The sequence below is a fragment of the Solanum dulcamara genome, chromosome 1 (assembly GCF_947179165.1).
Source record: "Solanum dulcamara chromosome 1, daSolDulc1.2, whole genome shotgun sequence".
NCBI classification, from domain to species: domain Eukaryota; kingdom Viridiplantae; phylum Streptophyta; class Magnoliopsida; order Solanales; family Solanaceae; genus Solanum; species Solanum dulcamara.
In genome coordinates, this window is record NC_077237.1 from 84,498,153 (window position 1) to 84,520,037 (window position 21,885).

The 21,885-nt window shown below is 33.1% G+C and overlaps 4 protein-coding genes across 4 annotated transcripts; all 4 read right to left on the reverse strand.

Annotated features, from left to right (window-relative positions):
* Positions 1-344: 344 nt before the first annotated feature.
* LOC129890077 (protein RADIALIS-like 3) lies at positions 345-1,976 on the reverse strand. The gene is made up of 2 exons (XM_055965604.1): positions 1,586-1,976; positions 345-521 (listed from the first exon to the last, which is right to left on the reverse strand). Exons 1-2 carry the CDS (start codon positions 1,825-1,827, stop codon positions 497-499), a joined length of 267 nt encoding a protein of 88 aa, XP_055821579.1. The 5' UTR covers positions 1,828-1,976; the 3' UTR covers positions 345-496.
* A 3,819-nt stretch (positions 1,977-5,795) lies between these two features.
* On the reverse strand, positions 5,796-8,820 carry LOC129890085 (proteasome subunit alpha type-1-A-like). The gene is made up of 2 exons (XM_055965617.1): positions 8,336-8,820; positions 5,796-6,447 (listed from the first exon to the last, which is right to left on the reverse strand). The coding sequence occupies exons 1-2, from the start codon at positions 8,684-8,686 to the stop codon at positions 5,977-5,979; spliced, it is 822 nt and encodes a 273-aa protein (XP_055821592.1). The 5' UTR covers positions 8,687-8,820; the 3' UTR covers positions 5,796-5,976.
* Positions 8,821-9,505: 685 nt separating this feature from the next.
* Positions 9,506-14,329, reverse strand: LOC129881167 (ornithine transcarbamylase, chloroplastic-like). The gene is made up of 5 exons (XM_055955551.1): positions 14,038-14,329; positions 12,040-12,374; positions 11,239-11,370; positions 10,616-10,891; positions 9,506-9,830 (listed from the first exon to the last, which is right to left on the reverse strand). Exons 1-5 carry the CDS (start codon positions 14,249-14,251, stop codon positions 9,648-9,650), a joined length of 1,140 nt encoding a protein of 379 aa, XP_055811526.1. The 5' UTR covers positions 14,252-14,329; the 3' UTR covers positions 9,506-9,647.
* A 1,692-nt stretch (positions 14,330-16,021) lies between these two features.
* LOC129881176 (bifunctional nuclease 1-like) lies at positions 16,022-20,389 on the reverse strand. The gene is made up of 11 exons (XM_055955563.1): positions 20,248-20,389; positions 19,643-19,930; positions 18,967-19,137; positions 18,816-18,865; positions 18,650-18,706; positions 18,509-18,574; positions 18,335-18,409; positions 17,966-18,084; positions 17,477-17,568; positions 16,532-16,589; positions 16,022-16,375 (listed from the first exon to the last, which is right to left on the reverse strand). The coding sequence occupies exons 2-10, from the start codon at positions 19,923-19,925 to the stop codon at positions 16,537-16,539; spliced, it is 966 nt and encodes a 321-aa protein (XP_055811538.1). The 5' UTR covers positions 19,926-19,930; positions 20,248-20,389; the 3' UTR covers positions 16,022-16,375; positions 16,532-16,536.
* Positions 20,390-21,885: the final 1,496 nt, after the last annotated feature.

Consider the following 21,885-nt stretch of genomic DNA (forward strand, 5'->3'; position numbering starts at 1 on the left):
TAATCCGCTAATTAAATAAGTTATGTAAGTTTTTTCCTCAACTAAATAATCATAATTATCGAAAAGTCCAAAATACTCAATTAAAATTTTACGGGATTAGTTTTTTATGAACTAAAAATTCCTAATACTCAAAACGACCTAATGGGTCATTACAACTGGATGCTAATTTACCTATATTAAATAAATTTTTAAGAGAAATACAAACTTCGGATCAAAGCTAGCTACTGATTTTGTCGATAGTATACTTTTAGGGACGTAAATCAATAGACATTAATAAAAAGAAATTAAATTCGACATACGAATGGCAAAATATCAAAGAGAAAGTGAAAATTAAAGTAAGCATGGTATTATTTCCGTAATATTATACATTTTAGCAACAAATTAAAGTAGTTTAATACATATTATATTAGTATAAATAGACATGGATTAACTTTTGTTTGCATTATATAGTACTGATAATCTGATGGCATTGAACATCGATGCAATTTTCTTCTTGCTACAACCTCAAATTCTGCATAAGCCTGTTCAAGCAAAATAATACAAAAAAAAGAGTTTAATATCAATATACTAATCTGCAAAAAAAAAAAAAATTACGCTATTAGATCATCAAAAAAATAATTACAGACAATTAATAAATGAAAATGATAAAATATATGAGATAGAACGTGTTATAACATATTAAATAACATTGATTATCACATAATGGTTTTAACCCTATTGGTATTTTTCTAAAACAAGACAGTTGAATCACAAAATATTCTGTATTCCGGCAAGGTCTGAAAAAGAACCGCACCTCTTGAGGTGTATCATATAGATAGTTTACTTTAATGCAAATATTATTGGTTGCTTTCATTCCATATTGGGTACAAAAGTTATCTTTCAAAGTAGTAGAATTCTATTGATTTGCATATAAATTGCTTAAAATTTATTTTACATCATGTGATGATATACTTATTAAGACAAAGATATAATTGTTAAACCATTTTGTTTTGTAATATAATAAAGTGGTCAGAAATTAATTAAGATGTAGGACAATATGCATGTGCTCTAAAACAAGTGGGATTAGATTTCATGTGGGTTACTTAATTAGAACTTAAACAAGTAGGATTAAATTTCATGTGGGATTGCTTAATTAGCAGCTAAAATATTATAGGTAATATTTATAGCTTCCTAAAATAGTAAATTATCAAACAATACTTTTTTTAAAACTTAAATGTGTCTTTAATTAGCATAAATAGAAATATTCAAGTAATATACATTGATAGTATCTGATCTCTTGAAATGTAATTACGGGCTATTTTTCTTAGCTTGAACTTTCTAAAAATGTTGTCATTCGTATTGTTCCTTAAAAATGAACTACTTTATGAAGGATTTGATGTACACCCCTCGATATTTTTTTAAGAGTCCAAACAATATATATTACTGGTAATTTCTCATAATAAGTAGAATTTGTAACTGAAAAATAAGATATGTATCTTATACGACATGTTAAAAATATACAATTTACAATACACTATCAGTGAATATAAGTTAAATCCGACCTTAAAAGACTTGTTGATATATTAATGAAAAAGATTAACAATACCTTTGTTCATTGGAATAACTTCTTCCATTGCTACCATTGGCCCTATAATTGGGCAAAGGAACTTGATCATTTTCTATCTGCATGACATCTTTTACAAGCAATTCATAGTGCCTTTTCACTTCTTCTGCTGATTTTCCACCAACACACCTAGCTATATTATGCCACCTATCAGGAGTGTCCTTGTCAAATAAAGCCAATGCCTCCTCAAATTTCTTGTTTTGTTTTGTTGTCCAAGTGGCCATTGTGTGTTGAAAATTGATTGGAAGAAGGAGAAGAAGTTCTAGAAGAAATTGGAGTGCTTAGGACTAAGTCAAAGGGATTGTATGGAAAAGATGGACAGGCTTTGTTATTTATAGGAACAAGATGAAGTGGATGAAAATCATAATGAAATTATTGTGAAAATTTCAAAAAAGATAACAATAACAATATATTTCATGTAATCTTATAAAAAAAGAGAGAGAGAGAGAGAAAGAGAGGGGGGAAGTGTTGGGAGTAGCAAGTTGGGGAATCTCTTTTTCATTTTGTAGGAGGGGATCTAGTTACACATAAATGTGATTCTTGTCAGCAATATGAAGTGAGGCTAATGGAAAGATGCATGTGGAGGAAAAAATAGGATAAAGTTTTATGAAGTCTCTTTCTTGCTTTTTATAGTATCATCATGAGCAAGTGGATCACCTAGCTGGTAGATAGAATTTAAATCCCTAGCTTCTCCAAAATATCAAAGCATGAAATCATTATGAATATAAACTAAAGTCTGAAGAAATGATTTATCCAAATAATTGATATATCAACCTATCAAGCTACATCATCAAATGTTTGGGAATTTCTCTATTTGATTATTTTCGTTTTTTCTTGTTTGTACACATCTTTATTTTGTTTCGATAGTGTATTGGAGGTTTATGCACTTCACTTGTTATCTATTAAACGTGCGTTAGAGTAAAATCAAATTGACTTTCTAGCATTTATTTGTTTTTTTAAAAGTTTTCTTGACCATGGTTAAAAGAGAAAATGATAAAAGATTTCTTAGTTAGTGCCCTAGCATTATTGGATGGATGTTAAGTAAAACTTTTATTCAAAATTTTACAATATCATTCTGCAACAACTAGCTAGATTGGGTAGTCTAAATATCATGATATATATGTTCCATTAACTAGGCACATTATTCCATGTTGTTTGGAATCTTTGCCAAATAGATCCTTTTGTATATGCTCTGACTGTACATGGTGTACAATAGAATATGATTCTCCTTTTTCTTTTTATTTGATTTCTTGTCGATCGTTTGGTATTTTTTGAGCTTCAATTAAATTTGAATTCAATTTTTTTTTATATTAAAGTTAAAATGTTTCCTAATAAAAATAACTCCATACTAGTTAGGACTTGACCTGAGAAGCTAAGACCACTTATTAAAAATGATTATGATTCTTCATTGAGACAATATCTTATGTTTTACCAGGTTACAAGTAAAATGGCTTTCAAGCTAATTGAATTGAAGCACTATTTTTGCCTAACAATTATATTTCCTGATCTGAAAAGGTTTACCTAAATAAAGAAAATAAATGTTGATTCAAAGACTGATTGATTTTTTAGATGGTCACTTAATTTTTATTTTATTACACTAAAATTATTAAACTTTTTATAATTAAAAAATCACCCAATTTTACTTGAGTATCGCGAGAGTCATCAAACTATTTTTTGTAAAATATCACTCAATCTTGCCTAAATATCATAAGAAGTCATTAGGAGAAAACAAACAAAAAATTATATGATACTTAAAGCAAAGTTAAGTAACTTCTTGGTTTAAAAAAAAAAGATTGTGACTTAGATGTAATTCTTAGGTGAGAATGGGTAATTTATAATAGTTGATTGACTTTATATGATATTTGATCAAGTTGAAAGTGATTTTTATGTTAAGAAATAATTTCTCAGTGACTTTTGTTTAAGTTATGTATTTATATCAAACAAAAATATTAAATATATGTAAGTATTTAATTACAAACTTAATAACTAATTAGGGACGAGTTCAGTACTCATAACTTTAAATCCTGACTCCTCCTCCGATGCTGAAGTCTTTGGAGATTATAAAAATTAAAAAAAGAAGAGAATATCCCATTATATATTAACAAGTTGTTTGGAGTGGAGGGCGGCCCTGATTCTCAAAATTTCATAGGTAAAAATTCTGCAAAAGTTGGAATAGAAATCTATATATGTTGATATATATATATAACATCAGTCTTGTAGTATTTAAGAATCTTGTCAATTGAAAATGATATGGAATAAAGCCCCACAATTTCCCCTAAAGTTTGTCTTCTCTATGATTGGTAATCATGGAGGATATTTCATGTATAGCTTTTATGAAAATGTGGACCATATATAATTGTGGTGTAGTGGTAGAACTGTTTCACACTTAATCAGAGGTTTTAGGTTCGAGTTTTGGATATGGAGAAAATTCTGTTGCGATCCTGCAGTGCGTGATCCGAATTTAATCGGAACTCCAATGCAAACATTTATAGGTGTGGATTTAGGGGGACGCAATGCATTAGTACACATTCAAATCGAATTATATATAAAATGCCTAACTTAAACCTAATAGTAGCATAATCTATTTAGGCCTTCAACACCCCTATTACATTCAAGTCTTAAGTCTTTTGGAGTCTCATGTAGAAATAATTTATTGATGGTTAGCGATGAGGCTACAACATAGATTTTCTACTTATTATAATATCATGTCATATTGTATTAATCGCCTAGTTTAAAAACTTAAACTATATTAAAGATATAAACAATGTAATTTATCATCTCATCCCATCTAAGGGCAAAAGATATAGGGTCACACATACTTTATATATATTGAAGTAGCTCATAGTCAAGTGTGTGTGCTATAGTATTTTTGACTATGCTATGTGCACCATGACAAAGCAAATGGATTGCAAAAGGCAATTACAGAAGAATTATTCTGCTGACATAGATATATTACAGGATATTGGGAGTCAATGGTTGAAAAATTAAAGAGAAATTCCTAAAGTACCATTTACTGCAAAATGGGATTTTAAACCAATAGCAGGCCGGATTCCTCTATTTACTTTTCCTAGATATGCATGAATTATACCTATATTATATATTCGCCGACTATTTTTTTTTAATCGATTGGATACGGGATTGCTTAAATGAGGTTATAAACAATATTCATTTGTTTTTCATCCGGTGTCTGGTATTCATATTGGAGTCTGATTAATTTGAATTCTTGTGGCATATATGAGGTCTATTTAAAGAAAAACGCTTCCTAACATGATTTTTGCCATGTTGAGAGCATGAATCTGAGATTTCGGATTAATATGAAGGGATACTATCCATCCCGTCACAACTCTTGTTGGTCACAAATAATATAGAGCTACATGATAAGAATTGAAAAACCATGTGTACCTTTCACTGAGATTATCCCCTTTTAGGACAACTTGCTTGGGGGATTCTTTACTTATACTGGAGTGGAGGGTCCATACATACATATATATATATATGTGTGTGTAAAAACATAAGATTTTCAGATTCCAGCCCCACCTTTCTCACTAAGAAACTAGAATGTTCTTTGGCTCATGGTCCTCTTTCAAATGAGTGGTAAATGGTAATCATGGAGAATATCTTTTTTCATAATAATAGTGTCAGGGCTAGTTTGCACCCACTAAAGGGCGGAATTAAGGTTTAACTTACGGGTTCAACAAAATCTAGTAATTTTGACTCAAACTATAATATATGTATTACGAAAACCACTAAATCTGCACAAATATTACATCAAGAATAAACAAACTTACTAACTACTTGATGTCATTCTTAGAACTTCTAAAATTTAAATCTTGAATCCACCTATCCACAACTCGATTATTCCAATGCACACCTACTATATATGTCATGTTGCACGAATGTTTATAAACAAAAAAAGTTTAGACTCTTTTTTCTCTTGAAATTCCTTGCTAGACTCAGGTGTAAGATACTAACATTTCAAGTTTTCGTTGTCCTTTGAGATTTTTAAATAAAAAGGATTCCTTTTTTTGAAACCTTTCAATTGGAGAATATATTTTTTTCCCAATTACTAACTTGGGTGACTTATAAGAAATAAAAAGAGGTACACCTTTTAAATTTGTCCAGTCATGTTCCAGTAAAAGCTTGAGAAGTACACCAAAGGATGAATAGAATCTTCGAACAAAGGGAAAAGTAATTTGTTCAAAAAAGATATTCTAATGGCAAGGACGGCACCATATTGTCATTTTTTCCAAAAAAATAATTACATAACAAAATAGTTCAACAAAAAAATATCGTCCACTGTGTCGAAAGGAAACCTCAATATTCTATCAAGAAGAAACTTTTGCATATGGAAGGAATAAGATCCAACAGAATGATCATATATCCATTGGTGCAGCACCTTCATCAGTAGGGGCACCCGCTTCAGGTACTGCTGGTTTGGTATCAACAGCTGCATCTGTGGTTGCAGCAGGAGCTTCTTCACCAGCTAACTCGAATTCATTGATCAATCCTTGGATAGTTTCTTTATCCAACGTATGGAAAGCCTCACCGACTCCTACCACAGCAACTGTACAATTCGTGCTCGTCAGCTTTTCTCCTTGCAATGTCTCCCTCAACGCGAAAAGTGCATCCTTAAGCAGACTTCCTCGTGAAGAGTCTGTGAAATTCTCAAACCTACGCTCCAAGTATGTTTTTGCAGCTTGTGACCGAGATCCAATGGCAAAAGCTTGGTATTCAAAGTAGTTACCACTAGGACAATTGTAATAGAGGTGAGCGCCAGATTCATCCAACCCACCAACAAGTAGGCCAACGCCATAAGGTCGTTTCCAGGACCGTTGAGTACAAACCTGGCCCCAAAAAGATGTCAATAGAATATAGAAGGAAAACAGGCATCGACCTTTTGAAATCAGCTAGTTCCCTTTATCAAGTAGCAGCATATGTATGTCAATTTATAATATAATCTAACAAAGGGAAACAGACAAATTATTGGGTACTAAATATCCAATCTCAAATAATTTCCTAATAAACGACTTCAATTTTGTAAAGCTATTTGCTTAACACTAATATATCAGATTAATCTTTGGTAATACAAGAGAAATTTGCTGTTATTGAGGAGGGAAAGGATGAAATTTCCTTTAACTGCTGTTTGGGCATCAAATGCTCTAATAAAGCAGCTCCTTTTTCGTTCTTTTTTAAAATTCTCTTTTTGTGTGTGTGGGGAGGGGCGAAAAGTACTTAATAGCTCCACGGGTGCTGTCTTGACTACTATCGGAACTTCACCATTATCAGAGATCTCTTCACTACAACTACCATAAAAACATTTTTGGGACAAATCTAGAACAGATTCTTATAACAGGAATCCCAGAGGAAGGACATTCTGCACACATCAACGTTCTTACAACCAAAGCTAATATATCCATTTAAAAATTGGACTGTCCAACTTTTCTTCTTAATCCATGCCAAAATAATATACCTTTTCCACACAAAAGAAAGTCTTCTAAAATATATCATACTCCACACAAGTTACAAGAAATCATTTTACTCACCTAGATACAACTTCTTCCTATTCAGTTCTGAAAACCTAAAGTAATATGTGAACCCACAATTCTTATCATACGCTAGATAGTGAACATTTAAAGTCTCCTCTTAATAAACTAAATATTATCAAACCTCCACTTGGTAACTTAAGACATAACTTACCCCAGATAATTGAACAGAAGAGCATGACAATAAAGGACATACACATGCAAGGCACATCATCAATGACTTAACGAAAAGAGTAGTATCACTTGAAGCCCCTTGAGTTTCTATAGAAGTGAGGTTATGGCAAATAGTTGTGGCTTACAAAAACCATTGAAGGTTGCAGTTGAAACTTATAGAGTTCCGTCTCTATGACCCCTTTTCTACGCAAAAAGACCTCCGTCTAAAAATGATCTCATAGAGTTAATGGGATTTAAGCAACATATAGCAATTTTTAATACATTGGAACTCAATGAATTAATGTACAGTATCACTCTCAAATATGGGTCATCCGACAAGACAAATTTATTTTTTGAAAAATAGCAATTTAGAGAAGGTATAGGTGGCAGGAAATAAGCAAACACAGAAAAAGATTATAACCTATAGAGAAGTGAGAAGGAAAAAATTGAACATCATATCTGAAATTAACTAAGAAACCATTATGCATATGCAGTTAGTTAAAGCCTTAAAGCTGTATCAAAATTACAGCATTTTGCTAAAAGCACTAGCATTCTGAAAAATCTTTGTTCGAATGCTCTCACCAGTAGAATCAGAGATCTCAAAAGCTCTACATCAGCAGAATCATAAAACCACTCAAAAATATACAAAGATCTCAAGCGAAATCACCCCCAGAACCTATGCCAATCAACAACTAGATCTATTCTAACATTTTATATCTAAACATAATCACCGAGATATTTTCCAAATTAAGAGAGAGACTGAGAGAGAGAGAGACAGGAGCGCTCCCACTTCTAATTCACGGGGAATTCAGCTACTCCTCACCTGTTCTATTGTCAATTCCTAAGGCTACTGTCCTTTACTCAATTCAAGGATACTAAGCACGGATGGGATTAAACCCCTCCGCGGAAACCAAACTAAAACTCTAACCCCTCAATTTCAATAATCCAAATACAGCATTTCACTTCATCAACAAAAAATAATAGCACGCACACAACAGTATAGCAGAAACAAATGTAAACATAAACATTTTCTCACCTGAGCTTTATCAGCGAGCTGAACAACAAGTCGACCCACGGGCAACGCCGATTCATAAGAATAACCATAATTGATACACTCCGAACGCATATACCGAGAAAGCACACGGCCGTCAGCGGTGAGTCCGGCGATGGCAACACCGATATGATCATCAACTTTGAAAATCTTCTTCTGGTGAGAAGAAAGTTCGGAATTAGCCTTGTTTACGCACGCGAGAATCACGTGCGTTTTCGATCGAAGACCTATTGCTGCTGAGCCTTGTTTCACTGCTTCCATTGCGTACTCTACCTGAAATAGCCTTCCCGCCGGCGACCATGTCGTCACGTCGGTGTCGTACTGGTTTCTGAACATTTTCTTCACAACACTATCGATTGATTAACACTCGCCGCTCTTAAAATGCTTTCTATATGTTTTCGAATTTTTGTTTCTTTTTCTTCGAGGCAAAGTGGGAAAAGGGAGTTGTGGATTTTTACTTTTTTAATTACTTGACATGACTCTCATTATAATTTATATTTTTTCAGTATTTTGTCTCTTCTTTCTATTTTTTTTTTATTTTCTATTCCAAGTGATTAAGGACAAACTTTTAAAACAAGCTTATTTTGAAAAATATTTGTATATTTTCTATTCTGTTATTTTTCCACTTCTCTAGGTCATCCAAATCAGAGTCTGATCAAACATAGTGCTTGTGTGGTGGACTTTTTAATTAGTTATAGTTTTTGACATGATGGTAAGCACAACATCCTAACAAGTATTATCAGAGCCAAGAGTGCAATTTCCAAAAGCAACATGATAGTAAACACCAACATCCTGCCTATGGCAAGGTTGCGTGGTGGACTTAGTTGTTAAGAAATAAGAAATAAAATTACATTTTTGCTATTACCTATAATATAAAACTATTAGGTTCATCCAAACCCATACCTTGTTTGCTTCACTCCTATTTGTGTGGGCATGAAAAAGATGTATAAAGTTCAGAACCTATATCTTCTACTCAAACCCTCTTTAAAATGAGAGACTCACCAGTATTATACGAAATTAGACTCATTTACGTAACGTAATAATAGATTACCAAACATAGCACGATTTTTCTTTTCAAAACATTTAGGAGAGTCGAAGAGAATATAAGATAACAATATCATATCAAAGTGAATATTTTCACCACGAGAGTCAAAATTAATACTAGAAAACTTCAATTTATATGGACAATGATGATCTAAGTTCTTCAATGCTCCAAACAAAGTATGGTTTAGGGAGAACAGAAGGAATTTGCTTCTAGGTCCTAAGAAGGATCTGCTTTAAGCCAAACAAAGGGCATTTACAAGCCAAGAACATGAAGCATAATTGCATTTTGCGCATGCATACGATTCTCAGCTTGGGGGAATACGATGGAATTTGGTGCTTCAATCACACCATCGGTAACTTCCACTCCTCTTTCTGCCGGCAAGCAATGCATAAAATAAGCTTTTTTTCCAGCTAGTTTCATCAGTTGTTCATCCACCTGTAGAGAAATAATGTCAAGCATGTTTCAGTACAGCAACAATACACGTATCTGAAATACAGGCAGAGTTCGAGTTTATTTTGATAAGTTCAGGCACAGTTCAAGTTTGTAGAATATAAAGCAATGGTTTAAGATTATAATTTGCTTTTTGATTCTTCAAAAGTTACGCATCAGAATTAGAGATGATCACATTAACCCCAAACAAGAAATACAGTTAACTAAAACAAATATCTAGAATTGACCATAATTGCATATCTAAATAACTGACCTTGCTTAATTATAATACGGAAGTCTAAAATTGTGCACAAAGTTTATGCAAAAACCAAACCTAGGCAGAGAACATCTCCACATTAAAGTTCCAGAAAGTTCGGAAAGTTGCTAGCATATTCAGGTAGAGTCTCTTTGTCACAAATGTCCAATGGTAAACACCACTGAACCCCATCCTTTCTGGTTCTTTCAGTGTCATATTCTAACCCACCCACTCCAACAGTAAATGATAAATTGGTTCCTAGAAACCTGGATCCCCATGGACCAGAAAAGTTAAATAGAAGATCACTAGGAGATGTTCATACCCATGAAATATTTTCATAAACCCTTAATAAAGTTGACCTCGCTACAATAGCATGATAGCTATAGCAAGAGGTAATTTTAGGAACCTCCTAGATTGCTGATGTAATGAACTCTCTGGCAAGAAAATTTCGTGTTAGGTTGAAATGGGAATCTAATTATCCTACTTGCACAAGCTGAATAGACAATTAATTTAGAGTCATTTCTCATGCTCCTACCTGGAATCCTTGAAATACTTGACGGCGATGTGCAGCTTCTTCCTTTTGTCCCATGCTGGCCCAGACATCTGAATAGATAACATCAGCGTCTCTAACAGCTTCTTTCGGATCATTAGTTATCTCGATTTTGCTGACTCCAGCCAGTCGTGCTTTCTCAACTGTTCCCTGATCAGGTTCAAAACCTTTGGGGCAGGCACAAACAAAGTGGAACGGAATCACTGAAGCCAGAAGCAGCCACGAATGCACTATGTTATTTCCATCTCCAACATAGACAACCTAAATTTGCAGCCACCACTAGATTATTGAAATCCATTTACCAATACAACCAAACATGTTTGAGATTATTTGAAAGAAATCTGAGATGTTTTGAGATGTTTTAACTTCCACATCCACCACCCTCTGTTTAATGAATCATTTTTGTTGGTGTAACTTGTAAGAAGAACAATGTTGATATTATAGATCACTTTTTGAATTTTTTATGCTCATTTATTTCTGTTTAGAAGTGTAGGTTAACATATACCGGAGCTTAATGCCTTATGATTGAGATGTACTCTTTTTGCATTTTCTGGGTGAACATAAATAAACCATAATTATTTCATCAGGAAAACTAAAAAAGAGCTAACCTTAGTTCCTTCCAGCTGGCCGACATGTTCAATTATTGTATGGGCATCAGCCATTATTTGACAAGGATGGTTATAATCTGTCAGGCCATTGATCACAGGCACAGTTGCATGTTTAGCTAGATCAAGAATGTCCTGCAAAAGAAAAGAAATACAATGGATACCAATATTTGATTTGCAGCGGGAATGAAAGAAAAGGGGAAAAATTTCCTAAACTCAGCGGGGACAGATAATTCAGCCCACATTTCTATTTAAGCAAAGCCTAAAGAATATTAGACATGAAAGGCTACAATTCAGTTAACTTTCTGGGAGAGGTACAGCAACATCATCAAACTGCCATCATCTGTAAGATATAGTAAATTGTTAATAAAGCTAGGGTCAAATTTGAGCAATCATTGATGGTTTGCATCATTGTAAACCTAGAGAAAAAGGAACAACGAAAACAAAAGACAATTTGATGTCCGTGGAGCCAAATGTCAACAGAGGTTTAATCATAACAAAGTTTGTAGGACCACCAAATATAAATGGGCCTTTTGTTTGCACCACCCTCAACCTCCTCCTCACTGTCCCCAGGAAAATAGAGCAGATTTGTTTCAACTATTATATGAAGTTGCCAAGAGCGGGTTTGTGGGATTTCACGGGGTATGTTGTTGTTGCCAAGAGTGGCTTTAATCAAAGATGCAAAAATGTGGACCAGGCAACTATAAGACTACAACATATAAAAATGTTATGCAATGCTTCTTACAAGCCTTAATTCTTACCAAGCACCAGGAAAAAGTCGCAACAAAAAACTCACCAGCATACCTGATGAGCAAAAACTCTAGCCATAATGATATCATTATAGCGAGAAAGAACACGGGCAACATCACGAGTTTCTTCCCGCTTACCCATCTGGATGTCATTTGGTCCCAAATAGATTGCATGGCCTCCAAGCAAGTAAAACCCTGTCTCAAAAGAAACCCGTGTCCTCATAGAAGGCTTAGAAAAAATCATCGCCATAGTTTTGCCCGCGAATGGGAGATATGTCCTCTCTCCTGATTTCAGTAACTCTTTAACCTCTTTGGCTCGATCCAAGATGTTCAAAATAGTGGCTTTGTCGAAATCACTAATGTGTAGAAAGTCCTTTTGATTGGCAGTTCCTGGAATAGAAAATTTAAAAGATATGTTAAAATATCCAACCTCAACAGACTCTGATAAGAAGTTGCACTTGACGCATGTTTGAGCGTGTTCAGATCACATCTTAGCCATCATTGATCCAAAGAACAGGTTTAAGCCATCGTCAAACATACTCTTTTGACAAATTTGCATTTTTACTATGAGTAGCTTTATGATAACTTTTCTTAGCATTCAAGTTCTAAAAATTGGATACATGGTGTTTCTCTAATTCATATATTATTTGCAAGCTATCCTTGTCAGATCAATAAGTTTTATTTTTTGCAAATAATGGCAGATAAATCTTAGGAAAGTGCCAATCAGACACATTTACATAGACAATACAAATGTCCGTGTATCAAAAATATGTCTTTTCTTAACCAAATCAGTAATGAAAAATTAAGATACTCACTCCACAGCAGGAAAACAGTTAAAACTAGAATATGTCAACAATTTTAAACAACACATGCCTATTTTTGGTGATTATTTGAACTCCAATACTTGGAAACAACTATAAATACCAAAAATTGAAAAGTAAACGAAACAACTAAGAGTCAGTAGGGTATAAACTAAAATGTTTTCCATGCCTCCATGGAAAATAATTTTCGTAGAAAATGTTTTAATGTGGGAAAAAAATCATTTTCAAGTGTTTGATTTGCCATAAAAGACAAAAAGCAGGCAGGTAAATTGACAAGGTAGAGATAACATATGAGGGTAATGTTTTGGTCATCTTTCTGATTAACAAAAACGTCTAACTGTTGGCTGAAGCAAATGACATAGCTTATGAGTTTGGATGCCCATGAAGGAAAATGACTTGGGAACACAAGTACTGAGAGTCATTTTCCCTATTTTGGTGGAAAAGGTTTCCCTTCGAGAAAACATTTTTAAAAACTCTATGTAATCAGACTCTGAAAATCATTTCAAAAACAAAGATATCATCCAGTAATCGATTTACCATCTACCAAAAACACACCCAATCACAAATGAAGCAGAGAGCAAACAAGCTCAATCATCCAATGTGCTTGATAAAAATAGACTTCCTAGACCAGTATATTAGGATAAGCAACAGTCTAACTCTTTTAGACAAAGTTCCAAAAGAAAAGAATCTGACTTTCAGACAATTAAATTAAACAAGAAAGTTAGAAATTCTGCGCCTTTTTTTGTTAAGTACTTTTTCTTTGTCACAGTCTATTCTGGCATTCTCAGAGTCACTCAAAGCATTTAGCTTTAGATGGATAACTCGTCAAGTACTTGTCTTCAGCAAACATTAAACAAACTAAGCCTGGTTGGATGAGCTTATAACTTATAGCCAAAAGCTAAAAAAATTAGTATTTCTAGCTCACGTCTTTTGACTTATGTTTGTTATTTTGGCTTAAAAACAAGTGCATAAAAGCATTCTTTTCATTTTACAAAACTGCTTAAAATCTATTTTGGCTTAAAAGCATCTAAAACAGAACAAAGCACACAAAAGTCTGCCTAAGATTGAAACGGGATTTTCTGCGTATGAAAACGCATTCCAAGCATAAACAAACCCTTGCATTACAAAATCAATCAAATCTACAGGCTACAGCTCCAAAGGAAAAAAAAAAGGTTCAAATTAAACACAGGGAAATAAAACGAAACACAAAAAATCGTGTAAATGGACCGGACCTTTTGCAATAACCGAGGAAGTAGGAGCTACTGCTGAAGAGGTGGTTTGACATGAGATGCGTTGACGTATAGCCCGAAATGTGACCGGAGAAGGTACGATTACACCGGAAAAGTGAGACGATTGCTTGCCGGAGTGAGAGAGAGTGGAAAGAGAGGAGAAAGAGAGGTTTTCCGGTGATCGGAGAGAAGATAACTGAGAGAAAATGGCGGCCATTGTTGGTGCTGTTTGGTTGGTGATTGGTGCAGAGTATTTGTGTTAATTATGATACGAATAAAACCTACTCAAGAGAAAAGAATTAGTATTAACATTAGCTTAATCACTATTAATCAATCATATATTCTACTTTTACTTAATTTTCTAATAATATGCATTATTTCTATATCAATTTATGTTGATCCATAGAATTTTAAAAATCAATCAAATTTCTTATGTTTTAAATATTATAAATTGTTAATTATTATATTTTATAGCATTTTTTTAATATAATTTTTAAATGTATAACAAACTAACAAAATAAATAAAACAAGTAAATTAAAACAGAAAAAATACAAAAACTTCATAAAATACTCTCGACTAGAAATAGTTACATTGATAAAGAGATGTCTGCTTGTAATCGCTTCTACATAGTAGTATTAAATTAATGTTGAATTTCATAGTTTAATATGAATATAATATATAAACGTGTATTTTAATTTAACTTTAACTAATACTTATGCTCTCTAATTTTAAATATATATAAATATATGTTCTATCTGATATCGTACATATATTATGCCTAATGAAACAAAGTAAAAAATACATAAAAATATTCAAAACAAGATAGGATGACTTCGAAAGAGAGTGACATGACCACTAATCGATATTGCCACTTATCAACTTTAGATATTGCAACTAGACAGGATAAGGATATTTCCTAGGTAAGAATATATGGAGAATGAAGATTAGAATAGAAAATTAATAGATATTCGTGTGTTGTCTAATTTTTTATAATTATTTTATTTTTAAATTTTATTATTATCTTTTATTACATTGCTTTAATTATTGTAGTAATTAGTATGTGTTGCAATAGTTCTTTCTTAGTGAAGAAGTCTAGATTTAGTTGGTTGTTGACTTCCGCATCCGGGGAAAGTATCTGCTACTCTGATATTAGCTATTCGAGTCATTATTATCGACTATTTGATTTTTTCATAATTGTTTTTGTATATTACTTTTAATATATTTCACTTGAGCTGAATATCTATCAAAATAATCTCTTTACCATTATATATTTCACTTGAGCTGAATATTTATCAAAATAATCTCTCTATCATCATAACATAGAAATACGGCAACGGAGTGACGAACACACTATCTTTTAGATCCCAAAAAATAGAGAAATACAAAATATTCTACTGATATATTTCACATTCTCACTAATTAATTAAAAGTAACATAAAACCTTATCTGCACAAAGGGGCGGAGCCACCTTGAGTTCAGGGAGTCCATGTGAACTCTTTTTAGCGAAAAATTGTACCTTTTATACATAATTAACATGAAAAAACATAAATAATTATCTGAATCCAGAAGCGGAGCCACCTTGAGTTCAGGAGGTTCCTGCGAACCCCTTTTGGCGGATTATACATAGTTAAATTATATATATATAATAGATAAACCCCCTTCGACTAATTTATGTGTCTACTTTTCAAATTTTGATCCCCTTTAAAAAAATTCTGACTTCACCATTGCCTGCACCTGATATTTACACTAGACTATAATGAATAATTATTACATAACACATTTCTTCACATAAATAGTTAACACACATTTTCACCTTAATTAGAGAAAGATAAAAGTTTACCCACACCTAATATTTATACCCGATATTTACACTAGACTATAATGAATAATGATTACATAACACATTTCTTCACATAAATAGTAACACTTTTTCACCTTAATCAGAGAAAGATAAAAGTTTACCGACACCTAATATTTATACCAAAGTAATGTAAACATATTTCTTCCCATATCACTAAACCATGAGTAGACAGTTTATAATTTAACCATGATAAATTAATATCTTTCGAATATGACACTTTTAATAGGCCACTTTACACTTATATTCACTAGTTCTTTACATAGACAAGAACCATAAGTTTTACCAGTTTCAGCTTTTTTTCCTTAACATTAGTATTGGAGTCTATACAAAATATATACAATATATTCACAAGTTTTCTTTACATATTTGAGCAAGAGCTATATATAATTGATCTTCAATGCTGATAGCATCGATAATAAATGGCATCTATATATATATATATATATATCGAGTTCTTGCATCAACAAACTGCAACAATCCTGTCAAAGAAATGAAGCAAGCTTACTTATACATATTGAGTGATGTTGCTCGTGTTTAAATGGAAGGGATCGATGTATAAAGGAAGAAAAATATGCGACTGGATTTGCAAAAAACTAAAAATTGTATCACTGAGAAAGATGATTGGAATAACACACCTTTGCTATGTCCAATTCCTGCTGGATCGAAGTTGAGTAAGCTTGTCCCTCCAAAGAGCTGCGACACACAATACACAAGTACAAATTAAAAGCTTTAACAAGGTAGACAAACAGAAAAATCTATATTAATCACCAAAAAAATTTCAACTTAACAGAAAACCGGGGAAAGATTGATATATATATATATTGGTATACCCCATGTAGATGTTTATTTCGACTTCAATGAAAATGTTCAAAGCACTACCTTTGTTAATTATCGTGATGTCCAGATGAAAAGTTAAAATCCATAAGAAATGATCCTCCATCTCCAACCCCTCGCGGAGAGAGGACCAGGTTTTTCAGGAAACACGAGTGCAAGAAAGTGTTTTTCACCGTACTGAGAGGGAGTTTGATTTCTCAGATGGTCTCTCAAGTAACAGTTATTTCTCAGAAAGACACTTTTTTTGTTGAAGAAAATTGGAATCAAGAGGAACTTAAGGTGACTTTCTGAGATAATAACAATTAATTGGCTGATCATGTGAGAAATTAACTTCACTGAGAGGTTAACACGTCCAGAAAAGAACTTGATAGAAGTCCAAGTTGACGCCTTCGTCTAAGGTCCTAAGCCAACAGCATTCTACATGCCATTAGTCCAATTACCTAGCATTTTAGAGCATAGAATTTGACTAAATCGTTGGAAACACTAACAACCATGCTCCTATATTTTGGTTTTTGACACATTTATACCACATCAAATATTTTGCAGCATCAAACTCATTGTCTAAATCCAATCTGTTGGCGACAAACATGTTGTCCCAACAAGTTTCCACACATGTACAAACTCACCATCTTCACAGTACAAAGTAAACAAAATATTTTGACCACATGAAAAGAAAGGTTGATAGACCTCAAGATATTTATATGTTAACGTTCGATATAATATGTAGACAAGTTAATAAAGTCTACCTGCATCTCGGTATCGTTCTTCTACTGCAGCAACCAGCATGTTCCGCACAAGAATAAACTCCTTTTCGTCAATGGATGGCTGCCTAGTAGGTCTGAATCCATAATGCTAATCAGAACTATATTTTGTTCAAAAAAACTGTAAAGTAAGGTATCGTTCTCTGTCGATATCAGGTGAATTTTCAAACTACTGCTCTTCACTTATATAACAGAAACTAATATACGCACCATATTATATCCAATTATGTGTGGTACACAAAATTCAGGAGAATCAGTAGATGACTATTTGAGGTACCAAGATTGTCATCAAATTGTATTTTCCCCAAAAGCAGAGTTATTTATTTATCCATTAAGTAGTTGATAAGTCTTGCGCTCTACCAACTGAACTAGACAGGCTTGTTGATTAAAATACACATAATGAACATAAAACAGTTTTCCCGCACTTTCCAAATGCCACTCACTTTGAAAAGGGTGTCTATAAAACTAACTTACTTGTCAAGCCCAGTGAACAATAAGCCGTCAGAAGTGGCAGCTCGCGGTGCAGGATCTGCAGACTCAACAATCCTCACACCATCACTGTATGCCAAGTTTTTATTGACTTGTATTGGCACCTAAGAAAATTAGAAACAACACAAGTACTCATACTTCAATGTTGTTTGGTTCACAAATATGGTTCCACCAAGCTATGACACCAAATTGTAAATAAAATTTCAGTTTGTGGTTCAAAGGGGATTGTTAATGACTGCATTGTCGACAATTTGTACTGATACTTCAATGTTTATAGGTTATTTTAGTTGGGACAAAAAATGTGGCCATTACCATCAACAATATCAAAAAAGTAACAAGCTCCAACTACTTTACCTTGCATTTCACAGCTATGTTGATTGCATCAGAAGGACGAAGATCGAAGCTAATACTCTCAGCATCGTTATCCAACTGTTATCACAATCACATGAAAGTTGTTAAAGCTGCATACTACCAAAAATGTACACACAATTAGGTCAGCATTCAGTAACTAGTACATTTTACGCATACCTTGGTTAGATGTAACTGAGCAAGATATGTTTCCTGCTCTCTCTTGGTAACTCGAACAAGTTTAACCTTCAAATTACAACCGTCAGATTAAGTTTGAAAATATGTGGCATTTACTGGTAAATGCACAAACAATAAACTTACTGCATAGCCCATCTTTTCGACCATTTCCTTCAAAACTTGATACATTGTAGGTCTGGCCTGAAATGGAGCAAATATTTGTATCTTTTAGTAACAGCATAAAAGCAATGCTTGCTGTAACTTTCGTTGAATGGACTTATCAGAATCAATATAAAAACATTAGACGTACAAGTTGGACATTGCGTACAGCGGCCATGAGCAGCACACTTGACATCTCCACTGTTGCATAAAATAGAGACACAACATTAGACAACCTTATTTGGTAAACACTCCCAAGAGACTGTACATTCACTAAGACAATCAATGAATCATGTACATACGAACAATTATAGGAAGAAGCAGCCCAGTCCCGTCCTCCATCCTTAGCACAATCGCGGGGTTTGGAGCATAATCATGTACATGAACCCCCTGTGGATTGTTATGGACGCATTTCACATGCCTGCCATCTCTCATCTTGATCATGAAACCATCTTTCCCGCTTTGCACTTCAACTACATACAGGATAATAGGGAAGATCACCACAAAATTGTATTGCATTTTCACTTTGACATGTGTTGAGACTTGTTGATTAATTGTGTCTTAGGTTAAATGAAGCAATACTATCACACAAATCTAGCACCAAAAAGTGCGGCATAGAGGGGATGAAATTCAGCATAATCCATCATCTCCAATCAATTTTAAGAGAAGATATAGTTTTATCCACTTGTACTAAAGATAACAACAACAATATACCTAGTGTAATCCCACAAAGTAGGGTCTGGGAGGATAGAGTGTACGCAAACCTTACTACTACTACCCTAGGCTAAAGAAAAAACAGTCTAAAGCAGTATAGAGAAAGAAATAACGAAAATGAAGACAATTATGGCAAAAATACTAGAGATAACCTGATAAATCATCATCCTAAACAATAGTTATAACAAGATACTACCAAACAACACACATCCATTCAACAAACAAAAAGTAGAAATATCACAATGAACAATAAAATCAACATACCAGCTTCAACCACGCTAGAATTGACATAATCAGCATCACTTTCATTAAAATTCTCGGCCATGCTACCATTGTCATTTGATGATGAACTGAAACTACATCCGATCATCAACTTGCTTACACGTGATCGTGGTAAACGAGCCACATTAACCCGTCGTCTAGATATCCCATTAAACCCCCAGAACTCACTTCTCAACATCTTAGCCTTCATTATAGGTGAACTGACTCTACCTGTTTGCTTTCCACGAAACAGAGGACAAACAACTGGCCCTTGCAGAGAGCTCATTTTGCCTAATTTGAATTTTATCACACAACAATTAGATTATAATCCAGTATATTCGTTTTATAAATGAATAAATATAGCTAGTAAAGTTCTTGCCATCATGATCGTGATCACGAGGCTCGCAAAAATGCAGGTAAAGTTGCGTGCTATAAACCCAAGTAGTTTATACTTTTTTGTAAAAAAAATACTGAACTTGCTCTGTTGGAATAAAAATACTAGAAATATAAAATTTATTGATTTCAGTGATCAAAACATTTTCTTCATTTTATCAACTTAAAATTAGGGGATCAAATTAATTAACATGGAAAAAAGTAAATATTCCCACCTGAATTACAAAGTTTTCCAGTGAAAAAAAGCTCTTAATCTTCAGAAGAACTCCAAAAGTCAACGGCTTCTGATCACCAGAAGAAAAATGGGCAGGGGTTCGGGGTGGGGTGGGGTGGGGTGGGGGTGGGGGGAGAGAAAGAAGATATTTAACTCAATATTTTTTGGGTGCAATATATAGGCAATGAAATACTCTCGTTCGACTTTACACTTTATTTTAAAAAAATTAAATAGAAGGATAATTTTATCAAATCATTTTTTAAATATAATGTTTTGAAAATGTAATAGAAAAATGACTATAATTAAATAATAAAAATAAATTAAAAAAACTAAGTGTAAAATTATCTTTTAATTTTATAAATTGAATAAGTATTACAGTGAATAAATAAAAATGGACAAAGAAAACATCCTACTTTTATGGAAAGCTTCAGTCATTTGACATCTATACCCTTCTCAATTAGTCAATTTTTTTTTAAAATAATCATTGAGATACCTAATGCTGAAAAAAGAAGAAAAGAAAAGGTTACCTACGCATTATCTCATTAATTTGGATTCTTCACACACACACACACACACACACACTATATATATATATATATATATATATATATATATATTTATTTATTTGTAAATTTATATTATTAGACAGAGTATTTAATGGTTTTTATCAAAAAAATAAAAAAATCTCACAGATAAGTAAAAGTAAGATTGGCTGAGTCTTACCTCACGGGTTTGCATCTCGATTTGTTAAAGAGGGAAATATTTTCACTCAGCAATTTTTTTTTAATATTTGAATGATTATAATGCGACTGAGATGGTTTTGACATGTGAAAAGAAGAGACACAGATGCCTCAGTGCGGAGGTGTGAGAGGTTGGCCATGGATGGTTTCAGAAGAGATAGGGGTAGGCCGAAGAAATATTGAGGAGAGGTGATTAGACAGGACATGGCGCAGTTACAGCTTACCGAGGACATGACCTTAGATAGAAGGGTGTGGAGGACCCATATTAGGATAGAAGGCTAGTACATAGTCTCGTTATTCTTCCGTATTAGTAGGTGCATTAGCGCACTATAATTTCTTGTTCTCTGACTTTTGTTATTATCTTTCTATTACTTTCTGTACTTTGATTACTCTATTTTATTTGCGTTATTCGTTATTTGCTTTTTCATAACGCTTTGAACTTCTTAGCCTTATCTGACCTCTTTTTATGCTTCTTTTGAGTCGAAGGTCTCTCGGAAACAGCCGTCCTATCTTGGTAGGAGTAAGGTCTGCGTACACTTTACCCTCCCCAGACCCCACGTTGTGGGATTTTACTGGGTTATTGTTATTGTTGTATTTGATTGATTATAATTTATTTTTTTTAAAAAAAAATCCATCTTGCAATATGTAAAATCTGGAAGATTAAAATAGTTGTATTTTTATTTTTTAATGTTTGACTATATACTTCTTTTCGTCCGTTTTAATTTGTCTGTCTTAATTTCTTTTTAAGTACGCTTTAAAAAGCGTCTCTTCTTAGCAACTTTTTAATTTTGATTTCTCATACATATTTAAGACCATAAAATTAAAAGACATTTTGATATATTTAATATATTTTTAATTTAAGATCACATAATTTATAAGATTTTTTAATTTTTTTTAAA